Raw genomic sequence first — 23,384 nt, 5'->3', positions numbered from 1 at the left:
GGGTGAGGACTTTAACATACCCCTTAACCCCCTGATTGACACCTCCTCGGGTAAATCTAGTGTTTCATATACCATCCTTAGAAAAATAAAACTCCTGTTACAATCTGTCACCCTCATAGATGTATGGAGAAAGCTTCAGCCCTCCGCAAAAGATTATACTTATTATTCTGCACCGCACAAAAGATACACAAGGATTGATAAGATTTTTATCACACAAAGAGATCTTGCAGAGGCGACGAGATCGGAGATAGGAGTCATCTCTGTCGCTGACCATGCACCTGTTTCCCTACACATGCAGATTTCCTCTAGGCGGAAATGCGATCGCTCTTGGCGTCTGAATCCTTCTCTGCTACTAGACACTCCCACCCAAAACCATATTCAATTACTTTTGAAAAATTATTTCACAGAAAACACCTCAGAGGAGACCCCTCCCCTGACTGTCTGGGAGGCACATAAAGCAGTGTCCAGAGGAGAGCTGATCCGCATTGGCGCACAAAGGAAAAAAGAAAGGGAGGACATTAAGACCAAGTTGATAACTAAAATTAAAAACCTTGAGACTAAACATAAGCAATCTTTGGCACAACAAGCGGAAGAAGAACTTCTTCACGCGAGGAAAGAACTAAGAGAGTTACTGGATACCAACACAAAGCGTATCCTATTCTTCAAAAAGTCCCTATACTATGAGCAAGGCGACAAATCAGGGAAAATCCTAGCCAGGGCACTTAAAGAGACACAATATGCCAACAACATTTATGGTATTAAGAATACTCATGGTCACCTTCTACAAGATTCTAAAGACATAGCAAACACTTTTGGAGAATTTTATGCTAATTTATATAATATTCCTGCTCAAAATAAACCTGCAAATGTTACAACCCACAGATCACAAGCCATCAAAGACTACCTAATAGGAAGTGGCCTGCCAACACTAGATCAGGAAAGCCTTAATAACCTAGAGAAGGAGATTACGGTAGATGAAATTATAATGGCAATTAAATCCCTAAAACCCGAGAAGAGTCCAGGCCCAGATGGCTTCACTTCTCAATACTATAAGATATTTGCTGATCTTCTGGCCCCCTCTCTAGCTAATGCCCTAAACTCTATTAAGAATAATCACACGCCCTCTAACGAATTTTTACTGGCCCACATAACCGTGATCCCTAAACCGGACAAAGATGATACCTCTTGCGCCAATTATAGACCCATTTCGCTACTTAACACCGACTTAAAACTCCTGGCCAAAATTCTGGCGGACAGGTTGAGACCCCTTTTAGAAAAAATTATTGGACCAGACCAGGTGGGCTTCATGCCTGGTAGAGAGGCCAGAGACAATGTCATTAAAGCGATTAATCTGATACACGGAGCTCGCAGAGCTGGATTCGAGGGCCTTCTCCTGTCTACGGACGCGGAGAAGGCTTTCGATCGCGTTGCTTGGGATTATCTCTTCGCCACATGCGAACACCTGGGCCTCAGAGATAATGCAATGGCCTGGATTCGAGCTCTTTACTCGTCCCCTAAGGCCAAAGAAAAAGTGAATGGGGTCTTTTCTGAACCAATAGAATTAAAAAATGGTACTAGACAGGGTTGCCCCCTTTCCCCTCTCCTTTTCATCCTAACCCTCGAACCCCTGATTCGTTCCATTAACATGGATGCCTCTATCCAAGGAATTAAATTACCCCAAAAAGAATTCAAAATAGCTGCATACGCGGACGACCTACTCCTTTTCATCGCACAACCTCATATTTCCATACCCAATCTTAATTTGCAATTCAATCATTTCAGATACTTATCCAATTTCAAGATCAACAACTCTAAGTCTGAAGCAATGAACCTGACACTTCCCACTAACATGATTAACCTCACCAGGGCTAACTGTCCATGTAAATGGGAGCAGCACTCTTTGAAATACCTAGGGATAAAGCTCACACCCGACCCCAAAGATTTGTTCGATGCTAACTTCTCCCCGCTATTAAAAAAGTTGACTGATGATCTCAGGAGATGGGATAGAGGCAAGTTTTCGTGGTTCGGGAGAGCTGCAATCATTAAGATGGCGGTTTTGCATAGATTATTATATCTGTTCCATGCTCTCCCGATCCACCTGCCCAGTTCCTTCTTCCGGAAACTAACTAACATTCAAAGAAAATTTATTTAGGCGAATAAGCACCCACTAATCAATTTTGGCTACCTACAACGAAGCAGAGAGGAAGGCGGGATGGGTATACCAAATTTCTACAAGTACTACATAGCCACTCACCTTACGAGGATTATCGATTGGCATTGCCACGATAAAATAAAGGACTGGGTAAACATTGAAAAGTACTGGACATGTTTTCATTCTCAACATCTACTATGGTCCAGCCATCTGTCCTACCCAAAAGAAGTTAGAGCCCATCCCCTGATATACCCTACTCTTGATCTCTTCCGTAAATGCATGTCAAAACATAACTTGTCATCCTCTCCTAGCCCACTCACATCCCTATTTAATAACCCGGACTTTCCACCGGAACTTCAGAATAAGTCTCTGTTGAGGATTACTAATGGTAAATTGACACCGCTATATGTTGCCGACTGTTTCCATAATGGTAAAATTCTGAGCTTTGAGTCGCTAAAAACAAAGTGTTCCCCAAACCACTCTCTGACGTACTGGAACTACGTGCAGATCCATGACTTCCTCCAAAACAACAAGACCAGAGCACTTCTTTTTAGAGAACCCACTGAGTTTGAGAGGTACTGCTTGCACCAAACCCCACAAAGGGGAGATACCTCACTGGCCTACAAATGGCTTAATGCCACAACTAGAAACTTTTCTGACCCCTACAAACGCAAATGGGAAAAAGTGCTCGGAAAAAATATTTCTGAGACTCAATGGAGGAAGTCATGCGTTTTCTCGTACAAGTGTTCAATTAGTACGAAGTTGCAAGAGAATGCATTCAAAGTCAGAACTCAGTGGTATAGAACACCGGCGACCCTTAAAAAATGGTACTCCAATGCCTCAGACAGATGTTGGCGTTGCAATACTGACCAAGGCGACTTTCTACATATATGGTGGTCTTGTCCTAAGATCAAGCCCTTCTGGATGTCAATTTCCCATTGGATTAAGCATGTAACAGGGAACCAACTAGATCATGACGCATTGACATTTCTGCTCCATATAAATTCATTCTCATATAAAGAATACAAGTCCTCCTTGGTTAGGCATATGTTGAACAGTGCCAAAAGTTTAATTCCCTTGCACTGGAACTCTTCCAATGTTCCCTCAATTAGAGATTGGATCATGAAACTTGACCAACTTTATGAAATGGAAAGGACAGTAGCTATGAAATACGAAAGAAATGATCCATTTCACAAGCTGTGGGCTAACTGGAAATTATTCACTGTTTCACAGGAATACCATGCACTAAAATTCTCCTTGTAAAGTAATTGCATTAAGAAACTCTCCCCCTTTGATGCTTACTGGATGATGACCACTCGACCATTGTACCTGAGCACTTTAGGCGCACTCGGTGTGCCTATTGTTCAATATCCCCCCATTCTGAAGGCCTTACACCATCCCCCTTTTTTTTTTTTTTTCCCTCCCCCCCCCTTCCCCTGCCCCTCCCTTCTCATGTCTGTCTATCTGTCTCTCTTTCTTGTCTCTTCTTCTTCACCTACACTTCACCAACCTGGCGAGGCCTTATCTTACTCTCGTCAGGGAGATGAAGCTAAAACCATAATTCAACGTCTACTATCTACGATGCCCAATAACTTATATTGCATCCTGGACTATCTCTTTCTTCTGATACGGATGTAATAATTTACTATTTTTTGAAGATAGGTTTGAAATTGCTTGCCTGTATTGGGTTTAGGGGTTACGGGGCTATTGTGAATACTATGCCTCTGTATTTTATTCTTTCATATCTCCCCGGAATTACTTATATAACCCTGTATTACAATATATATGTCCACGAATGTATGTTGAAATTTTTCTTTGTTGTATTTTAATTACTTCAATAAAGCACCTTTTTGTGTTAAAAAAAAAAAAAAGAAATTCGTTCATTACATGATGTCACGATCGTCTGCTCTCATAGCTGATTTTTAGTTTTTTTTCAAAAATTAGTTTGAACGATTTTTCGGCTAGTGTATGGCCAGCTTAAGAGAGAGAGGAGATCACTACCAAGGGCTATGACTTAACCCAAATGGTCACTAAGAATATACCAACAAGAAGCTTTGAACCAAAAAACAACAAAACAGGGGAAACAACATAATCACCTGATAAGGAAAAATGGATCAACAATGTGATATGATCAACAAAAAAACACTGGGACAAATTTTAAGGAGAGAGGGTCCCCAGAGGGAACATTGGACGAAAACAGGTTATGGGCTTTTGCAGGGATCTGGAGAAAATTCCTTAAGAGGTTGTAGATCAGCCTTGAAAAGAGGACCTAACTCCAGGCGATCAGGCCCCACAAAGAACTCTGGGTATATATTACTGTGCAAATGTTTTAGGTACAGTGGGTGTGAAGAGATGCTGTAAAGTAAGAATGCTTTCAAAAATATACATTTAATTGTTTATTTTTTACCTATTTACAAAGTGCAAAAGTGAGCGAACAGAATAAAAATCTAAATCCCATCAATATTTGGTATGACTACATTTTGGCTTCAAACCAGCATCAGTTCCTACACTTTGTACACTTGCACAAAGTCAGAGATTTTGTAGGATTAGAGTCAAATGTATGATTAACCAGTTATACCAAGCAGGTGCTAACGATCATGAATTTCATATGTGGGTTGAAACATAGTCACTAACTGAAACAGACACAGCTGTGTAGGAGGCCTAATACTAAGCGAGGAACAAACTCTGCTACTAAGGTGAGGTCATGTCACAGGTCAAACACCATGGCAAGACAGAGCACAGCAACAAGACACAAGGTAGTTATACAGCATCAGCTAGCCTTTCCCAGGCAAAGATTTCAAAGCAGACTGGGGTTTCAAGATGTGCTCTTTTAAAGAAGCAAAAAGAAATGGGCAATGTTGAGGATTGTAGACCCAGTGGTTGGCAAAGGAAACCTAATGCAGCAAATTAAAGACACATCATGCTTACTTCCCTTTGACATCAGAAGATGTCCCGCAGTGCCCAGCAAAGAACTTGTGGAAATCAGTGAGATCCAGGTACACCAATCTACCATCCAGAGAAGTCTAGCCTGAAGGGAAAGAATTGCGGCCAAAAAGCCATACATCTGCCTTGGAAACAAAGCTAAACAACTCAACTATGCATGAAAATGTAGGAACTGGGGTGCAGAAAAATGGCAGCAGGTGCTCTGGACTGATGAATCGAAAGTTCAAATAGTTTGTCGCAGGGCTGGAGAGCGGTAAAATGATGAGTGTCTGCAGGCAACAATGAAACATGGTGGAGGTTCCTTGCAAGATTCCTTGCAAGTTTGGAGTTGCATTCCTGCAAATTGAGTTAGAGATACTTATCCATCATGCCATACCATCAAGGAGGCATGTGGTTGGCTCCAAATTTATTCTGCAGCAGGACAACTACCCCAAACATACAGCCAATGTCATTAGGACCTATCTTCAGTGTAAAGAAGAACAAGAAGTCCTGAAAGTGATGGTTTGGCCCCCACAAAACCCTGATCTCAACCTTATGAGTCTGTCTGGGATTACACGAAAAGACAGAAGGATTTGAGGCAGCCTACAGCCCTGGCCAAATGTTTTGGGAATTTCGCAAATAATAATTCTCACAAAGTTTGCTGCTTCAGTGTTTTTAGATGTTTTTGTCAGATGTTACTATGGTATACTGAAGTATAATTACAAGTGTAGCAGGTTTTCCAGGCATTGGGCCTGAAGTGGGTCTGCCATTGTTACCGGTTACCTCTCCAGCCCATGTGAGCTGTGACCCTGGGTGAAAGAACTGAGACATTGACAACTCCGGCATCTTGGTTTTGTGGTTTTATTGTATTTAAGGGGATGGGAGAAGGGAATGAGTGGGATACTCCTTTAGGCTCAACTAAATACAACTTGAGACAGAAAATATCTGTTAACGCTGCCTTGACGCCAGCCGACGCTAGCCAGCGCTCACTGACGCTTGGTAACACACTGTAACTTGAAGGAAGTGCTAGATCCCCGACTTTGAGTCCAGAAGATCGAGGACTGAAGAATAAAGAGCTTTTGACACTGTTTGCACTGCAGAGTCACTGACTACTCCCTCCAGCCTTGCGCTGGCTTGAGGTAGACTGTGGTGAAATCCTGTATGGCTGCACCTCCCAACTGATACTCTGTACAATTCAGGGCCCAAACTCCAGGTGCCCCCTTTAACTGTTAACTCTTCAGGGTCCACTGACTATGTACCCCCTCTGTCACTTCAGGATCCTCAACCTAGGTACCCCTTATACAGCTAGCTGATGCTAGATCCCAGAACCTCTTCCGGAGTGGTCTCCTCTAACACTTCAGGCAGACCCCCAGGGGCAATCCTCAGTACTCACGACCTGTGTAAGCTTTCCTGGGACTGGACCCCTCTCGCTCTCCACTGGTTCTCAGCACACTGGATCCCCTCAGCTCAACTCAGCACTCTGTGGATTCTCAGGCGACACCCCGAGACATCTGCTTCCTCAGACAGGAGGAGAGACAGCCGTTCTCTCCCTCCTGAGACTCTGCTCCCACCAAAGACGCCGCGCTACGCACTTCCTTCCTACTTTTACCCACTCCCAGAATCCCTTGCGGCATAATCTGCCTTCTAGGGTAGTTACAAGCCTGAATGTGTCCCCTGATTGGATTTCCTCCACTGCCCTATGAGAAACCTCTCACAGGAACCAGTGGGGAGACTCCCCCTTCAGCAGGCACACCTGGAAGCCATGAGACCCTGACCAAAAGAAAACATGGCCCTGCTGTTAGGCAGACAAGGCCCACTATACATTTACCTAGCACCTACCTGTAGGGTGCTACACCAGCATTTCATAAGTGTCAAAGGCTTTTATTGACGATTACATTAACTTTATAAAATTAGCAAATATTTGCAGTGTTGACCCTTCTTTTACAAAACCTCTGCAATTTGCCTTGGCATGCTGTCAATCAACTTCTGGGCCACATCCTGACTGATGGCAGCCCATTCTTGCATAATCAATGCTTAGTAGTTAAGAAGAAGTTTTTTTTTTTTTTGTTCACCCGCCTCTTGAGGATTGACCAAAAGTTCGCACTGGGGTTAAGGTCTGGGGAGTTTCCTGGCCATGGACCTAAAATGTCCATGTTTTGTTCCCAAGCCACTCATGGCAAGGTGATCCATCATGGTGGAAAAGGCATTGTTCGCCATCAAACTGTTCTTGGATGGTTGGGAGAAGTTGCTCTCGGAGGATGTTTTTGGACCATTCTTTAATCATAGCTGTGTTCTTAGGCAAAATTATGAGTAAGCCCACTTCCTTGGCTGAGAAGCATCCCCACACATAAATGGTCTCAGGATGCTTTACTGTTGGCATGACACAGGACTAATAGTAGCACTTACCTTTCCTTCTGGGTTTTTTTTTCCGGTTGCACTAAACAATCGGAAAGGGGATTATTTAGAGAAAACTGTCCATTAGACTTACCGGTAATGGTGTTTCTACGAACCTTCCAGGACGTGAGAGATGGGAGGCTCCTCCCTACAGGAAGCACAATCAGCTGTTAAAAGGCCCCACCCTTCCCATTATCCCTCAGTTGTAAAAAGTAGTTCTCCAACCGATTCACAAGGGATGTACAATCACTTAGGTACTTACCACTTATAGTATACATTCTTTCCTCACCCTTTTAACAGGGCGGGAAGTAGGCCTGCCGTCCTGGAAGGTTCGTAGAAACACTGTTACCGGTAAGTCTAATGGACGGTTTTCTCCTCTCACCTTCCAGGATGGCAAACACGTGAGAGGATAATAAAGTAACCACATGCCTACCTTAGGGTGGGACCACTGCCTGTAGTACCTTTCAGCCAAAGGCTAGGTCTTGCTGAGACAGCACCTCCACTCGGTAGTGCATCAGAAAGGGGTCATGGCTGGACCAGGTGGCTGCAATGCGCATCTGTTCCCAGGAAGCTTCAGCTTTTTCAGCCCAGGATGTTGCCAGTGCTCTTGCTGAGTGTGCTTTCAGCTTTGCTGGTGCAGGAACACCTGAAACCTCATAAGACATGGTAATGGCTTGCCTCATCCAGCTAGAGACTGAAGGTTTTGACATCTGCAGTCCTTTTCTTGGTCCAGAGTAGAGGATCAAAAGGTGATTAGATCTCCTAAACCTCCTGGTCCTCTGTAAATAAGTGAGGAGGCATCTCCTCACATCTAAACAATGCAATTTTATTTCTTTTTCATTTCTAGGATTATCATAAAAGGATGGTAAAACTATTTCCTGCTTCCTGTGAAAGGAAGATGCTACCTTGGGCAGATATAAAGGGTCTGGCCTGAGAATAATCCTATATGGGAAGATCAAAATATAATTTTAACGGACAATTGTGCGGTCGTGCGACGCTGTACCTAAACGAATTTGACGTCCTTTTTTTCCCACAAACAGAGCTTTCTTTTGGTGGTATTTGATCACCTGTGCGATTTTTACTTTTTGTGCTATAAACAAAAAAAAGAGCGTCAATTTTGCAAAAATAACAATATTTTTCAAATTTTTTTATATGAAATTCCCCCCAAAAAAATGTAAAAATCAAAATTTTTTAACATTTTAGGCCAATTTGTTTTATGCTACATATGTTTGGTAAAAAAAAAACGCAAAAAGCGTATTTTGATTGGTTTGCGCAAAAGTAATCGCGTTTACTAACTAAGGGATAGATTTTTGTCATTTTTGTTGTTTTTTTTTTAACGCGTAATGGCGGCGATCTGCGATTTTTTTTGCGACATTGCGGCGGACAGATCGGACCCTTGACTGACATTTTTGACACTTTTGGGGTTACCATTGACATTACTACAGTAATCAGTGCTATACATATGCACTGTTACTGTAAAATGACACTGGCAGTGAAGGGGTTAACTTTTTTTGAGAGGGAGGGGTTATGTGTGTCCCTAGGGGTGTGATTCTAACTGTGATTGGCTGTGGCTTGAGGTGTAGGAACAGTGATCAACAGTCCTACATAGTAGAACCGTTTGATCACCATTCATACACAGGGGAGAATGACAGGCGGCTTGTTTACATTAGCCGCCTGCCTTTCTCCCGCTCTAATGGACGATCGCGAGTGACCGGCGGACATCGGGTCCGCTGGGCACACGCGTGGGGGGGGGTCCGTGACCGTGCAGGAGCGGGAGCGCGCCTCCGGCGGCACGCGCTCACTCCCTAGACCCTCACAGGCTAGTGACGTAGCTGACCGCTGCAGTAAATAGTCGTGAGGCGGTCGGCAAGCAGTTAATCTAAGGATCTGGCGCTCACTATCCAGGCCGTCAACTGGAAGAATTCTGGCCTGGGGTGCCAAACTGGTCCCTGGAAGCTTCCAAGGAGGTGCTACCGATAACAATTTCAGGGTTGCAAACCATGCCCTCCTTTGCTACCAAGGCGCAATGAGGAGGAGGCGAAGGCCCAGGGAATGACTGAGCTTCTGTAAAACTCGAGGTATAAGAGTTAGAGGGGGAAAGGCATAGGCTAACTTAAACTGCTTTATCTGGGCCTGAGCATCCAGGCCCAAAGCCCCTCTTTCCCGCGGAAGGGAAAATAATCTCCTTACCTTTCTGTTTGTAGGCTGGAAAATAGGTCTACTTCTGGGCAGCCAAATTTTTGGACTAGTGTCTGAAACACTTTGGGATTTAGCTCCCATTCTCCTTGTCTTATTGCATGGCAACCGAGGAAATCTGCTTCCCAGTTGCTTTCCCCTTTTATATGAATGGCTGACAGGGAGATCACTCTCTCTTCGGCCCAGCCTAGGATTTCCTGGGCTAGTACCAACAGGGGTCTTGACCTGGTACCCCCTTGGAGATTCAGGTAAGCTACTGTTGTAGCATTGTCGGAACAGACCTGAATTTCCATGCCTGAAATTGAACTCTCAAAGTCTTTTAGGGCTTCGCCCGCTGCTCTGAGTTCTCTGAAGTTGGAGGAAGACTGTGCTACCAGATGCCCTGAGGTGCTTGCATCTGTGGTGACCTTCAGAGGGCTACACTGACCCCAAGGTCTGCCCTTTTCCAGATTGCTTGGAATTGACCACCACTCCAGGGAGGTTTTTACCTGAGGGTTGAGGATTACTTTTTCGTCCAGGGACTCAACCTTTTTGTCCCAGGAGGAGAGATGGAAGAATTGAAGGTCTCTTGAGTGTAACTGCGCCCAAGCTACAGCTGGGATGCTGGCTGACATGAGCCCCAGAACTCTCAGGATCTCTCTCCTGGAGCATGAAGAAGCGACCATCAACGCTCTTGCTGAAGAGACTACCTTCTCCACCTTTTCCCTTGGAAGGAGAAGACTTTGTACCCGTGAATCTATCCGTTACCCTAAATTGGTCTGAACCTGGGCAGGCTCCAGGGAAGACTTTTCCACGCTGATCAACCAGCCTAGCATCTGCAGAACTGTCAATACCCTCTGATTGTTGGATCTCACTTGGTCCACTGATGGACCAAAAATCAGTAGATCTTCCAGGTAAGGAATCAAGGCTATTCCCTCGAGATGAAGATATGCCACCGCCTCTGCCAGGATTTTAGTAAAAATCCTTGGACTGGCTGCTAGACCAAAGGGGAGTGCCCTGAACTGCCAGTGTGCAGTCCCCTCCTTGGTGACCACCGAAAATCTCAGAAAGGCCTGGTGTTCTGGATGAATTGAACCATGCAGGTAGGCATCCCTGAGATCCAGGGTAGTCATAAACACATTTTTCAACAGATTTTTGCGGACTGTATAAATACCTTCCATTGAAAACTTCTTGTACTCTAGGAACTTGTTTAAGTTTCTGAGGTTTAATATAAGGTGGTATTTTCCTGTGGCTTGGGTACCATGAACACGTGGGAGTAAAAGCCTTGGTAAAGCTGGTCTTCTAGCACGGGAACTATCACTAGTTGTTCTGCCAGTTCTTGAATCCCATGCAAAAGGGCTCTCCTTTTAAAAACATCCTTTGGAGGATGAGTTAAAATCACTACTAGGCTTGTGACGGTATCAGATTTTCATGCTGCGATTAATTGATTAAGGTTTTGCCACGGTATACGGTATTATCACGGTATTCTATTATTAAATTTAAATTATTAAATTTCCACCTCACTTCAATTTCATTGCTGAATTTAGGGGCTTTGGTTCACTTATGCACATTATTATATAGTCAGTCAGTACAGACTCTGTGAACCAGGCCTAAAATAGGTCATCAAGCAGTGTCTGGCCTAACTGGTGATAACTGGTCCTGGCGCTCGGCTCCGATCCGATGGCCTGGTCATTAAGAGGGCAAATCCTTGTGGTCAAGAAGTGGTTAAACCTGAAGGAGGTGTTGTTTATAAAATGACTTTACTATTGCTTTAGGCCTGGTTCACATGTATGCGGGTTGGTGGTTCACATGTATGCGGGTTGGCGGTTCACATGTATGCGGGTTGGCGGTTCACATTTGCACAGACATAGCAGCCCATTGATTTGAACGGGCTGCTATGCCCTCATTTTCCGCAGAAAAAAGGTGCATGCAGCATTTTTTTTAAATTCAGTGGCCTTGAAATCCATCCTGCTTTTGCACCATGCGACTAACCTGCAGTTCCTGCTCTGGCAAGCTTTCTGCATTTTTTGTATACGTGGGCACGGCATTTAAAAACAGTTTGCGTGTGCAGCAACGGCAGGTAAGTCGCATGGTGCAAAAGAAGGATGGATTTCATGGCCACTGCATTTTTTTTAATTCTGCATGCACCTTTTTTCAGCTGAAAACGCAGGCATAGCAGCTCAAGCCCATTCACATCAATGGGCTGCTATGCCTGTGCAAATGTGGGCCCCCAACCCGCATACATGTGAACCGCCAACCCGCATACATGTGAACCAGGCCTAAAGCAATAGTAAAGTCATTAATAGATAAAAACAACGGTCCTCCTGCAGGTTTAACCACTTCTGGATCGCAAGGATTTGCCCCTTTAAAGACCAGGCCATCGGATCAGAGCGCCAGGACCAGTCATCACCAGGTAGGCCAGACACTGCTTGATGGCTATATAATAATGTAATGTGGGCTGCTATGCGTGTGTGTGTGTATATTAGACCTGCACGATTCTGGCCAAAATGAGAATCACGATTTTTTAGCTTGGAATAAAGATCACGATTCTCTCACGATTCTCTGTGTAACAAAAAAAAAAAATTGGGATAACTTTACTGTTACGTTTTTTTTTTTTTTTTTTTTTTATTCATTAAAGTCTAATCATTGCGTTTGAAAGACTGCTGCGCAAATACAGTGTGGCATAAAATATTACAACAATTGCCATTTTATTCTGTAGGGTCTCTGCTAAAAAAATATATAAAATGTTTGGGGGTTCTAAGTACTTTTCTAGCAAAAAAAAAAAACTGATTTTAACTTGCAAGCAACAAGTGTCAGAAAAAGATCCAGTCTTTAAGAGGTTAAACTTCCTTTCTCCCTGGCAGAGGGAAGGAAAAGATACAAATGTAATCATTTTTGTTTATAGTTAGAAGACTTCTGCTGAAAGGGGTTAGCTGTGTGAGTGAATGAGTCATCCAGCTCACTGAAATGTATCAATTCACAAGTCAGGCAGACTTGACAGAGAAACTCGGTATTTTAAAAATGCCACAATAACAATACCGTGGCTATGCAATACCGCGATATATCGAATTACCGAAAACCGGCATATGTCTAATCACTACTAGTGGGGGGGTATGGATGAAAATTCTAGGCGGTAGCCCTCCTGAATGAGGTGATAAATGTATGGACTGACTGAAATTTCCTCCCATTGGGATACGATATGAAACATTCTGCCCCCCACTTTGACTCTGGCGTCACTTAGTATCTTTGGTGCTTGAGCCTGGAGAGGGGAAGAGTAAATAATTTCTTTGCCTACCTCTACCAAAGCCCCACTTCTTATTGGGCTCTTTCTTGGCTCTCTGTTGATTTTGCCCTGGGGGGAGGGGGGGGCACGAAAAAATTTCCTATATCTCTCCCTTTTGGGCTTGGGATGGAAATTTATTTCCTTTCTCAGAGGATCTGGGCGAAACTTCATGCAAGCCTGAGCCAAACAGTAAGGACCCTTCAAAAGGTAGTCCACAGAGCTTCACTTTTGAAGTAAAGTCACCTTCCCAAGCTTTAACCCAAATTGCCCTCCTAGCTGAATTAATGAAAGCTCCGGTCTTGGCTGAGGCTATTACTGACTCTGCTGCATTGGCCAGGTAGGCAACAGCTTTCCCTATAACTGAAAGGAAATCCAACAGGTCCTGGGATTTATTTCCCTGTGAAAGGTGTTTAGTAAGCCTTTCTATCCAAAAATCTGCATTCCTAGCCATGCATGTTGCAGCCAGTGCTGGAGCAATAGTGGATGAGTTGGCATCCCAGGCTTTCTTTAACAAAGATTCTGACTTACAGTCCATGATATCTTTGCTATTCCCTGTGTCCTCAAAGGAGAGGTCAGATCTCTTAGTCACTTGAGACAGGGAGGCGTCCAATTTTGGACTTTTAAATAATTTTTGCACCTCTTCCTCCTTAAAGGGGAATCTCCTCTTCCACGTCTTTGGTCTAACCAGACCTCTTTCAGGAAACTGCCATTTTTGAAAGATTAAATCTTTCAAGGATTGGTGAACAGGTAACACCCTGGATTGGTTTTTAACCAGTCATTTATACATCTTTTCCTGTGCCGAGGTTTCCTTGGGGGGTTCTGGGATTTCTTCTGTAGCATAGACAGCTTGAAGGTGTTCCTCCAGATTTTCCAGACCAAATAGATTCCTGTTCAATTTAGTCTCTTCTACCTCGCTATCTGGGTCCACATCAACCTCCTCCCCATAGCTAAGCTGAGATTTAGACTGACTTTCTGCATTCCTTAAGTCAGGGCTCGACAATCCCCGGGCGCCAGGTCGCATTTGCGACTAGAATTAGCGATCTGGCGCCTGGGGGTGCCCTGCAGAAGGTGTCCTGTCATTTTTGCCCGGACTTCCGCGCACGGAGTGCACGGACTTCCGGGCCGTCCGAAAATTGAGGCCCCGGCTTTTCGGCCTACTTGAGATGACAGGCTTCCAATGGGGAACTGGCGCCCTCTTGTGGAGGCCGGGAGTAATGACTGTTGTAATGACTGTTTCCACTGCCTTTTTGTTCTCAATTCATTCATTACCATCTCCCTGTCCAGTTAGTTACCTTTGACAGGGAGTGTGGTTATTATTATTTAATTTATTTTTTAAATGTAAAAAAAAAAAAAAAAAATATATTTTTTTCTTTTTTTTTAATTATTAAAAAAATAAAAAAATTTTTTTTTTCCAATTATTAAAAAAATATATATATATATATAAATACATATCTATATATATATATATATATATATATCTATATATATATATATATATATATCTATATATCTATATATATCTATATCCTTTTTTTTTTTCCCTCATCGCCATGCCACAGCCGAAGGCCCCTTTCACACGGGCTGTCTGATCAGGTCCGCCTGTCAGTTTTTCAGGCAGACCTGATCGGACCCTTGATTCTCCTCTATGGAGCAGTAATCTGCCGCCATCTGATCCTGTCCACCAAAAGCAGACGGATGGTGGTTCTATTTTCTATCCATCCCATGGATCGGATCAGATGGCATCGGATGGAAAGAGACAGACAGTCTGTTTTCATCCAATTGTGCTATAGAGGAGAGTGGGGTTCTAGTCGTATTTATGTGTAAATTTAGTATCCGTTTTATTAAATAAAGCTTGGTTGTTAGTTTAAAAAAAAAAAAAAACTGGCTCCTAACTTTTTTAGCTGGCTCCTAGATTTCAGGAAAATTTGTCAAGCCCTGCCTTAAGTCTTCCTCTTCCTTTGCTTGAGCAGGGGGAAGACCCTGCGAACCAGGCAGAAAAGCAGATGGGCCTGTCTTGGAAAGTGAACTCTCCTGAGAAGACAGGCCCTCTTTAGGGGTTAGCTCACCCGGTTCTGTTACCTGAGGGGAAGCTACAGAGGTGCATAAGGAATGGATATTGGCTAGTATTTCCTCCTGCATAGACTTAAGGAAATATTTCATTAACCCTGAGGCCTCCTTACCAGCCAGTTTGTTAATACACCTATAAAAAAAAGGGCTTGGTGTGAGAACTGGGCAGTCTCTCCCCGCAATTACCACATTTTTTTAGAGGAGCTAGTGCCAGCGGATACAGGAGGTGCTTTATCCGAGGCCTCCTGGGTTCCACCTGGGGATTCTGCAAGAGAAGAGGAGATAACAAACAGATCACTCTTCCTGCCCCATAGTAACTTGGCTACAGGCCCCGCTGAGGGAGAGCATGGGAGCTACCAGGGACATAAGCCTAACACTGGTATCAGTCCCAAAACAGCAAAGAAAACGGCACTTACCGGGCTCATATCTGCTTTTGCCTGTAGCCACCTGAACCGACCTTCCCTCCTCCTTTTCCACAAGGTGGGTTGCGGCAGGCTTAATTTCTCTGGCAGCTTTTTGTCTTTTTTCAGCCTCAGAGTCTGCCTTCCCGCCGCCATGCGGGTCCGGCGTCTCCTTCGTATTCACTTCCCTCTTCCGGGTCATGCTGCGCATGCTCCGCCTTTCCTGCACAAACCAGAAGTTTCGGTTTCAAAACGAGGCTTGGAGTGCGCTGTCCGGCGGGTCTTTTGAATTCCTGCGAATGCAAAATCCAGGTCAATGGCCGGGAGGACCGGAGGAGACCCCTGCTGAACAGCAGGTCACAGGTTCTGGAGGGACCACCACAGTGACCGACTGCCTGTACCTTGGGGGCGACCTGTGAGAAGCCTTCGAAGGCATGCAGGTAGAGTGCGGCCTTCACCGGCGTTCCTGAATCTGCCTCACAGGGGGACCATCCAACTCAAAGTCTTCAGGTCAGAGACAAAAAAATAAATGTTTCGCTGTGGGAGAAACACAAATCAAACTGAGGGACAAGGGGAAGGGTGGGGCCTTTTAACAGCTGTGAACTGATTGTGTTTCCTGTAGGGAGGAGCCTCTCATTTCTCACGTGTTTGCCGTCCTGGAACGTGAGAGATGAAAATGACTTTACCCCAGTCCTCAGCAGTCCAATCCCTGTACCTTTTGCAGAACTTCAGTCTGCCCCTGAAGTTTTTCCTGGAGAGAAGTGGCTTCTTTACTGTCCTCCTTGCCATTCCTGAGCAAGCTCTGCACTGGTGGAGCCCCGATCCCACAGCTGAATCAACTGTAGGAGATGGTCTTGGTGCTTGCTGGACTTTCTTGGCCACCCTGAAGCCTTCTTTACAAATGCAGTGGAAATGTTTTTTATGGGATTAAGTTCATTTTCATGGAAAAGAGAAACTTTTCAATTAATCTGATCACTCTTCATAAAATTCTGTAGTATATGCAAATTGCCATCATAAACACTGAGGCAGCAAACTTTGTGAAAGTTAATATTGGTGTCACTCTCAAAACTTTTGGCCACGGCTGTACAACTACAGAAGATCTGTGGTTACAGTAGTTCACCAAGATGTTTGGAACAACCTATCTGCCAACTTCTTTCAAAAACTATGTGCAAGTGTACCAAGAAGAATTGATACTGTTTTGAAGACAAAGGGTGGTAACACCAAATATTGATTTGGTTTGGATTTCTCTTCTGTTCAATTACTTCCATTTTTTTTTTTTTTATAAAAAATACTAGTAACACTTCTATTTCTGAACACATTCTTTTCATATCTGTCTAAAAAACTTTTGCACAGTAGCATACACTAACCCTTGGAGGATACACCTGCAGCAGGATCCCAGCATGTACCATCTGCTGGCAATCCAGGGTAACTTCAATAACGGTTTTGTCTTGCCATACAGAAGATGAGGCACACCCAGGTGTGCAAACCTCTCTCCAGATTGGAGATTACTGATTGATGAGAGCCATGTGGCAATGCATTTTCTGTAAGGTAGACTATGCAGTTAAGAGTGAAGCCCTCAGCGTCACCTAGTGTAGAGACCAGGCCACTTGCCTTATGTCAGGGAGAACTCCCAAACTTTCTGAGAGGAAGTGATGTTCAACAGAATGCAGCCAATAAATCGACTCACAGTTAGATGCCTTGAAAAAGTGGGAAACAGACTTAAAGTGGAAGTAAAATATATATATTTTTTTTACTTCTACCTACAGGTAAGCCTATAATAAGGTTTACCTGTAGGTACAGTGAATAGCTCCTAAACTTGCACGGTTTAAAATATATTCACACTGCATGCAGCCGGTGACATCACCAGCGGATGCGCTCTGAAGGGGCAGCATGTCCAATCAGACGAACGGAACACGGAAACCCAGAAAGGAAGCCCTGTCAGCAGTGACACTGCGACAGTGTAGGGCTTTGTTCTAAGCTAAAGACAAAACATAGAGAAATTATCACATAATGCAGAGATGTACTGAATAGAGGATGCACACTTCAGCCATTATCATATTGCAGAACTCCAGCCAAATTTTTTTCACACCTTAATTATGTAGGGGGTAAATCTTAAGCTGGCCATACACAGTTTGAATTTCAGCCAATTTGCAAGCTGTCGGTGGCCCCGCTGACACTACCCTGCTCAACAAACGTCTATTGAGACATCCAAGCAGCTGGGTAGAAAAAAGTTGGCTGAACAGTGACTGCAGCCAATCAACTGCAGTCACCGTTCAGGTATTCTGAAAACTTGCACTTGGCAGGAAGAGATTTGTCAATTCACGCTGTGTGGATAGGGCAACCTTTTGAGTTTGCCCATAAGTTGCCTGGGTATGGCCAGCTTAAAAATGCTAGTAAGACCCCATTTAGTTAACATTGGCATCTAAGAAAAGGGTGCTTTGCTTCCAACTTTGCATGCCTTAGTATAAAATGACTTTATTCTTGTTTATAACAAATTCTTACTTTACCAGAATCTAAAAACTTTACTTTTTAAATACACAGGAAGTGGACACAGGAATAGCATCAATAGAGACAATCAAGGTATTTATAACTGCTGTTAATAAATAAATAAATTAAACAGATGCATATATGGAAACTTACTGTTATTTCTAGATCTTTATCTCCTCCTTGTGTATTGACAGTAACATATGCCAGACCCTCTTCAGATGTGACTCCTAATTCCTTTCCACACTTTACAGGAATGTTAACTGCAGGAGTCATGTCGGGATTTGTAACTAAAACCTTTCAAAAAAAATATAGAAGACTAATGTTATGATAAATTTTAATATGATGTCATGTACATTTATAAATTATTGAATCAGAACAGAAATAGGAGAAAATGTTATATATACCATATTTATCGGCGTATAACACGCGCCGGCGTATAACACGCACCCAATATTTGGAGAGAAATTTCAGGAAAAAAGCTTAAATTTAACAAACCGCTTTGAACTCAGAACATTTTTTTTTTTTTAAATCAAATGATATCTCACCAGTGCCCATATATGCAGCCTCATCAGCAGTGTCCAACAATGCAGCCCACCAGCAGTGTCCATATATCCAGCCTCAATATATGCAGCCCACCAGCAGTGTCCATACATGCAGCCCACCAGCAGTGTCAATGAATGCAGCCCACCAACAGTGTCAATGAATGCAGCCCACCAAGTGTCCATAAATGCAGCCCACCAAGTGTCCATAAATGCAGCCCACCAAGTGTCCATACATGCAGCCCACCAAGTGTCCATACATGCAGCCCACCAAGTGTCCATACATGCAGCCCACCAAGTGTCCATAAATGCAGCCCACCAAGTGTCCATACATGCAGCCCACCAAGTGTCCATACATGCAGCCCACCAAGTGTCCATACATGCAGCCCACCAAGTGTCCATACATGCAGCCCACCAAGTGTCCATAAATGCAGCCCACCAAGTGTCAATACATGCAGCCCACCAAGTGTCCATACATGCAGCCCACCAAGTGTCCATACATGCAGCCCACCAAGTGTCCATACATGCAGCCTCGCAAGCGCAATGTCCAAATATGCAGCATCGCAAGCGCCATTGGAACTGACCTCATTTGTTTTTAAAAAGACCGGGAAGCGGCGCAGAGAGCAGAAGGGGCGGGCCGGGCCGAGAAGGAAGGACGAGCTGTCATAAGAGCAGAAGGGGGCGGGCTGAGCCGAGGAGAAGTGAGAACGAGCGAGCGCAGTCATCGGAAGTCCCGCCTCCTCTGCCGAGACGTGTGACGTCTGTCATAGGCGGGACTTCCGATGACTGCGCTCGCTCGTTCTATCTTCTCCTCGGCTCGGCCCGCCCCCTTCTGCTCTTATGACAGCTCGTCCTTCCTTCTCCTCGGCCCGGCCCGCCCCTTCTGCTCTCGGCAATGCTTCCTGGCCGTTTTTTTTTCAATATCGGCGTATAACACGCACTGCTGCTTTTTCCTCCATTTTTAGGAGGAAAAAGTGCGTGTTATACGCCGATAAATACGGTATATATATATATATATATATATATATATATATATATATATAATTTTTTTATTTTTTTATTATCTCACATAAGTGAGTACACCCCTCACATTTTTGTAAATATTTTATTATACCTTTTCATGTGACAACACTGAAGAAATTACACTTTGCTACAATGTAAAGTGTATAACAGTGTAAATTTGCTGTCCCCTCAAAATACTGTAACTCACAGAGCCATTAATGTCTAAACCGCTGGTAACAAAAGTGAGTACTCCCGTAAGTGAAAATGTCCAAATTGGGCCCAAAGTGTCGATATTTTGTGTGGCCACCATTATTTTAAAGCACTGCCTTAACCCTCTTGGGCATGGAGTACACCAGAGCTTCACAAGTTGCCACTGGAGTCCTCTTCCACTCCTCCATGACAACATCACAGAGCTGGTGGATGTTAGACACCTTTCGCTCCTCCATCTTCTGTTTGAGGATGCCCCACAGATGCTCAAACGGGTTTAGGTGTGGAGACATGCTTTGCCAGTCCATCACCTTTACCCTCAGCTTTTTTAGCAAGGAGGCGGTTGTCTTGGAGGTGTTTAGGGTCATTGGAACACTGCCCTGCGGCCCAGTCTCTGAAGTGAGGGGATCATGCTCTGCTTCAGTATGTCACAGTACATGTTGGCATTCATGGTTCCCTCAATGAACTGTAGCTCCCCAGTGCTGGCAGCACTCATGGAACCCCAGACCATGACACTCCAACCACCATGCTTGACTGTAGGCAAGACACATTTGTCTTTGTACTCCTCACCTGGTTGCCGCCACACACGCTTGACACCATCTGAACCAAATAAGTTTATCTTGGTCTCATCAGACCACAGGACATGGTTCCAGTAATCCAAGTTCTTAGTTTGCTGGTCTTCGGCAAACTGTTTGCGGGCTTTCTTGTGCATCATCTTTAGAAGAAGCTTCCTTCTGGGATGACAGCCATGCAGACCAATTTGATGCAGTGTATGGTCTGAGCACTGACAGGCTGACCCCCCACCCTTCCAACCTCTGCAGCAATGCTGGCAGCACTCATACGTCTATTTCCCAAAGACAACCTCTGGATATGACGCTAAACACGTGCACTCAGCTTTTTTTGTCGACCATGGCGAGGCCTGTTCTGAGTGGAACCTGTCTTGTTAAACCAATGAATGGTCTTGGCCACCATGCTGCAGCTCAATTTCAGGGTCTTGGCAATCTTCTTATATCCTAGGCCATCTCTATGTAGAGCAACAATTCTTTTTTTCAGATCCTCAGAGAGTTCTTTGCCATGAGGTGCCACGCGATAACACCAAATTTAACACCCCTGCTCCCCATTCACACCTGAGACCTTGTAACACTAACGAGTCATATGACACCAGGAAGGGAAAATGGCTAATTGGGCCCAATTTGGATATTTTCACTTAGGGTTGTACTCACTTTTGTTGCCAGCGGTTTACACATTAATGGCTATGTGATGAGTTATTTTGAAGGGACAGCAAATTTACACCGTTATACAAGCTGTACACTCACTACATTACATTGTAGCAAAGTGTAATTTCTTCAGTGTTGTCACATGAAAAAACATAATAAAATATTTACAAGAATGTGAGGGGTGTACTCACTTTGTGAGATACTGTATATATATATATACTGTGTGTATATATATATATATATATATATATATATATATATATATATATATTGCTCAAGAAAAGGAAGGAACACTTTGAAAACACATCAGATCTCAATGGGAAATATCATGCTGGGTATCTATAGTGATATGGATTGGGTAATGTGTTAGGAATGAAAGGATGCCACATCATTAGATGGAAATGAAAATTATCAACCCACAGAGGGCTGAATTCAAAGAAACCCAGAAAATCAAAGTGAAAAATGATGCAGCAGGCTAGGACTAAATGGCATCCTTGAGCTTTGGAGTCATGTGCACAGTTTGAGATTCCTCTTGCAGTAACTCAATCCTAAGGGATAGGATACTCTCATCCCCCACTGAATGTGCAGGGGCAGCTTCAGGTGCAGCTAGAGTAATCAGAGCTGGACTTTAGAGATAATGGCATACAGTGCCGGGACAAGGTCATCCAGTGCCCAGGGCAAAGATGCCAAACTGTACTTTGCCTGGAGAAAGGGCACTCATTATCAGGCCTCTTAAGGGAAGAGCTGCAGGCTTGCCCCAGTGCTGTTAGAGGACTGTAAGCTAATGAGGCGCAGAGAGGAGACCACCTTGCATTTAGGGTCTGACATCCTGCAAACAAGTGTTGGAAGACCTTTTAGGGTACTCAAAAACCACTGTGGAGAAGAAAAGGTTAATGCCCTCTGTGATAAGGTGGCATTTGCAAGGAGGAGATATCAAGGACCTTGTTTAGAAGCTGACTGTAGCCCAAGCAGAATGAGAGGTGCAGAGAGAAAATGTATGCATACACTGGGATGTGTCATGACCCTTGAAGTGTGTGGCAATACTGCCCATGTGTGTCATATCTCTTTGAAGGCATCATATGACAGAATGAAAACTGTCACTGTGACAAAACTCTTCCAATAGATGGATGCAGCATGGCCCTGGACCTGTAAAGTTCTCTGCTGCTATTCAAACATAGTACACTATGTGCCCAAAAAGTGCCTACAAAAGAGCCAAGTGCCCAAAGACCACTTTACCGGCATCTCCTTGTTTTTCTCTCAGCTGGGCCTGGATATGGCCTCCAAGGCTGTGCCATGTACCAAGCCAATTCAAAAAGCTGCAACAGTGAGCTCTGCAGCTGTTGTTAAATCTTGCTAGAATTAAAATAGTCTTGATCAAAAAGCAATAGGTTTGTTTTTTGTCAGCAGAGAGGACATTATTTCTCCTAGGATACTAGCAAAAAATGGAGGTATGCTGGTAGTAGGAGGGGTTAAGCTGGGCCATTTCAACAGCTCTCATTGGTTTCCCCAGTACTGCAATTACATAGTTACATTGTTAGTCAGGTTGAAAAAAAGACCATCCGGCTCAACCAATAAAAAAAAAAAAAAAAAACAGTAATGAAAACCCAAAGATACAATCCTATATAGACAATCCTATACCCGCAGTTGATCCAAAGGAAGGCGAAAAAACCCCAGCAAAGCATGATCCAATTTGCTACAGCAGGGGAAAAAAAATTCCTTCCTGATCCCCCGAGAGGCAATCGGATATTCCCTGGATCAACTTTACCTATAAATATTAGTACCCACTTATATTATGTACACCTAGGAAAGAATCCAGGCCTTTTTTAAAGCAATCTAATGAGCTTGCCAGAACCACCTCTGGAGGGAGTCTATTCCACATTTTCACAGTTCTTACGGTGAAGAAACCTTTCCATATTTGGAGACGAAATCTGTTTTCCTCTAGACGTAAAGAGTGCCCCCTTGTCCTCTGTATTGACCTCTGTATTGATCGTAAAGTGAACAACTCAACACCAAGTTCACTATATGGACCCCTTATGAATTTATACATGTTGATTATATCCCCCCTCAATCTCCCCTTCTCAAGAGAGAATAAATTCAGTTCCTCTAATCTTTTCTCATAGCTGAGCTCCTCCATGCCTCTTATCAGTTTGGTTGCCCTTCTCTGCACTGTCTCCAGTTCCCCGATATCCTTTTTAAGAACTGGTGCCCAAAACTGAACTGCATTTTCCTGGATGATTAATGGTTAATGATTTGTACAGGGGCAAAATGATATCTCTCACTCTGGAGTATCTGTGTCCTCTATTGAACAATTAAGAAAGAATACCAAATTCTATGGCAATAATTTTTTATAAATGCTCCATCATTTTTATATGTACCCCAGGGATATTTCTACTTTTAAAAGGCTAAAATTGCATTCTGAGAGCTTAAATTTATTTTACTTTGGAACGTGCAAAAGGTGCAAGATGAATGCAAGAAATTTTGTCCAGGAATATTGATGAAGTCACGTGATTCAGTGACGTAACGCATAGGAAAGTGCAC

The 23,384-nt window shown here is 43.8% G+C and overlaps 1 protein-coding gene across 1 annotated transcript in view; it reads right to left on the bottom strand.

The window, feature by feature from the left end:
* Positions 1-23,384, bottom strand: part of LOC309555844 (complement C3-like) — a 362,933-nt gene that overhangs the window by 237,773 nt on the left and 101,776 nt on the right. Inside the window, exon 11 of the mRNA XM_082258010.1 lies at positions 18,035-18,175. Coding sequence (XP_082114136.1) covers positions 18,035-18,175 — 141 coding nt within the window. The remainder of the gene's footprint in view (positions 1-18,034; positions 18,176-23,384) is intronic.

This window comes from Pelophylax lessonae, assembly GCF_965119305.1.
Source record: "Pelophylax lessonae genome assembly, chromosome: 1".
Classification (NCBI taxonomy): Eukaryota; Metazoa; Chordata; class Amphibia; order Anura; family Ranidae; genus Pelophylax; species Pelophylax lessonae.
The sequence above is the reverse complement of the archived record's forward strand: the minus strand, read 5'-3'. Positions and strand labels throughout refer to the sequence as shown.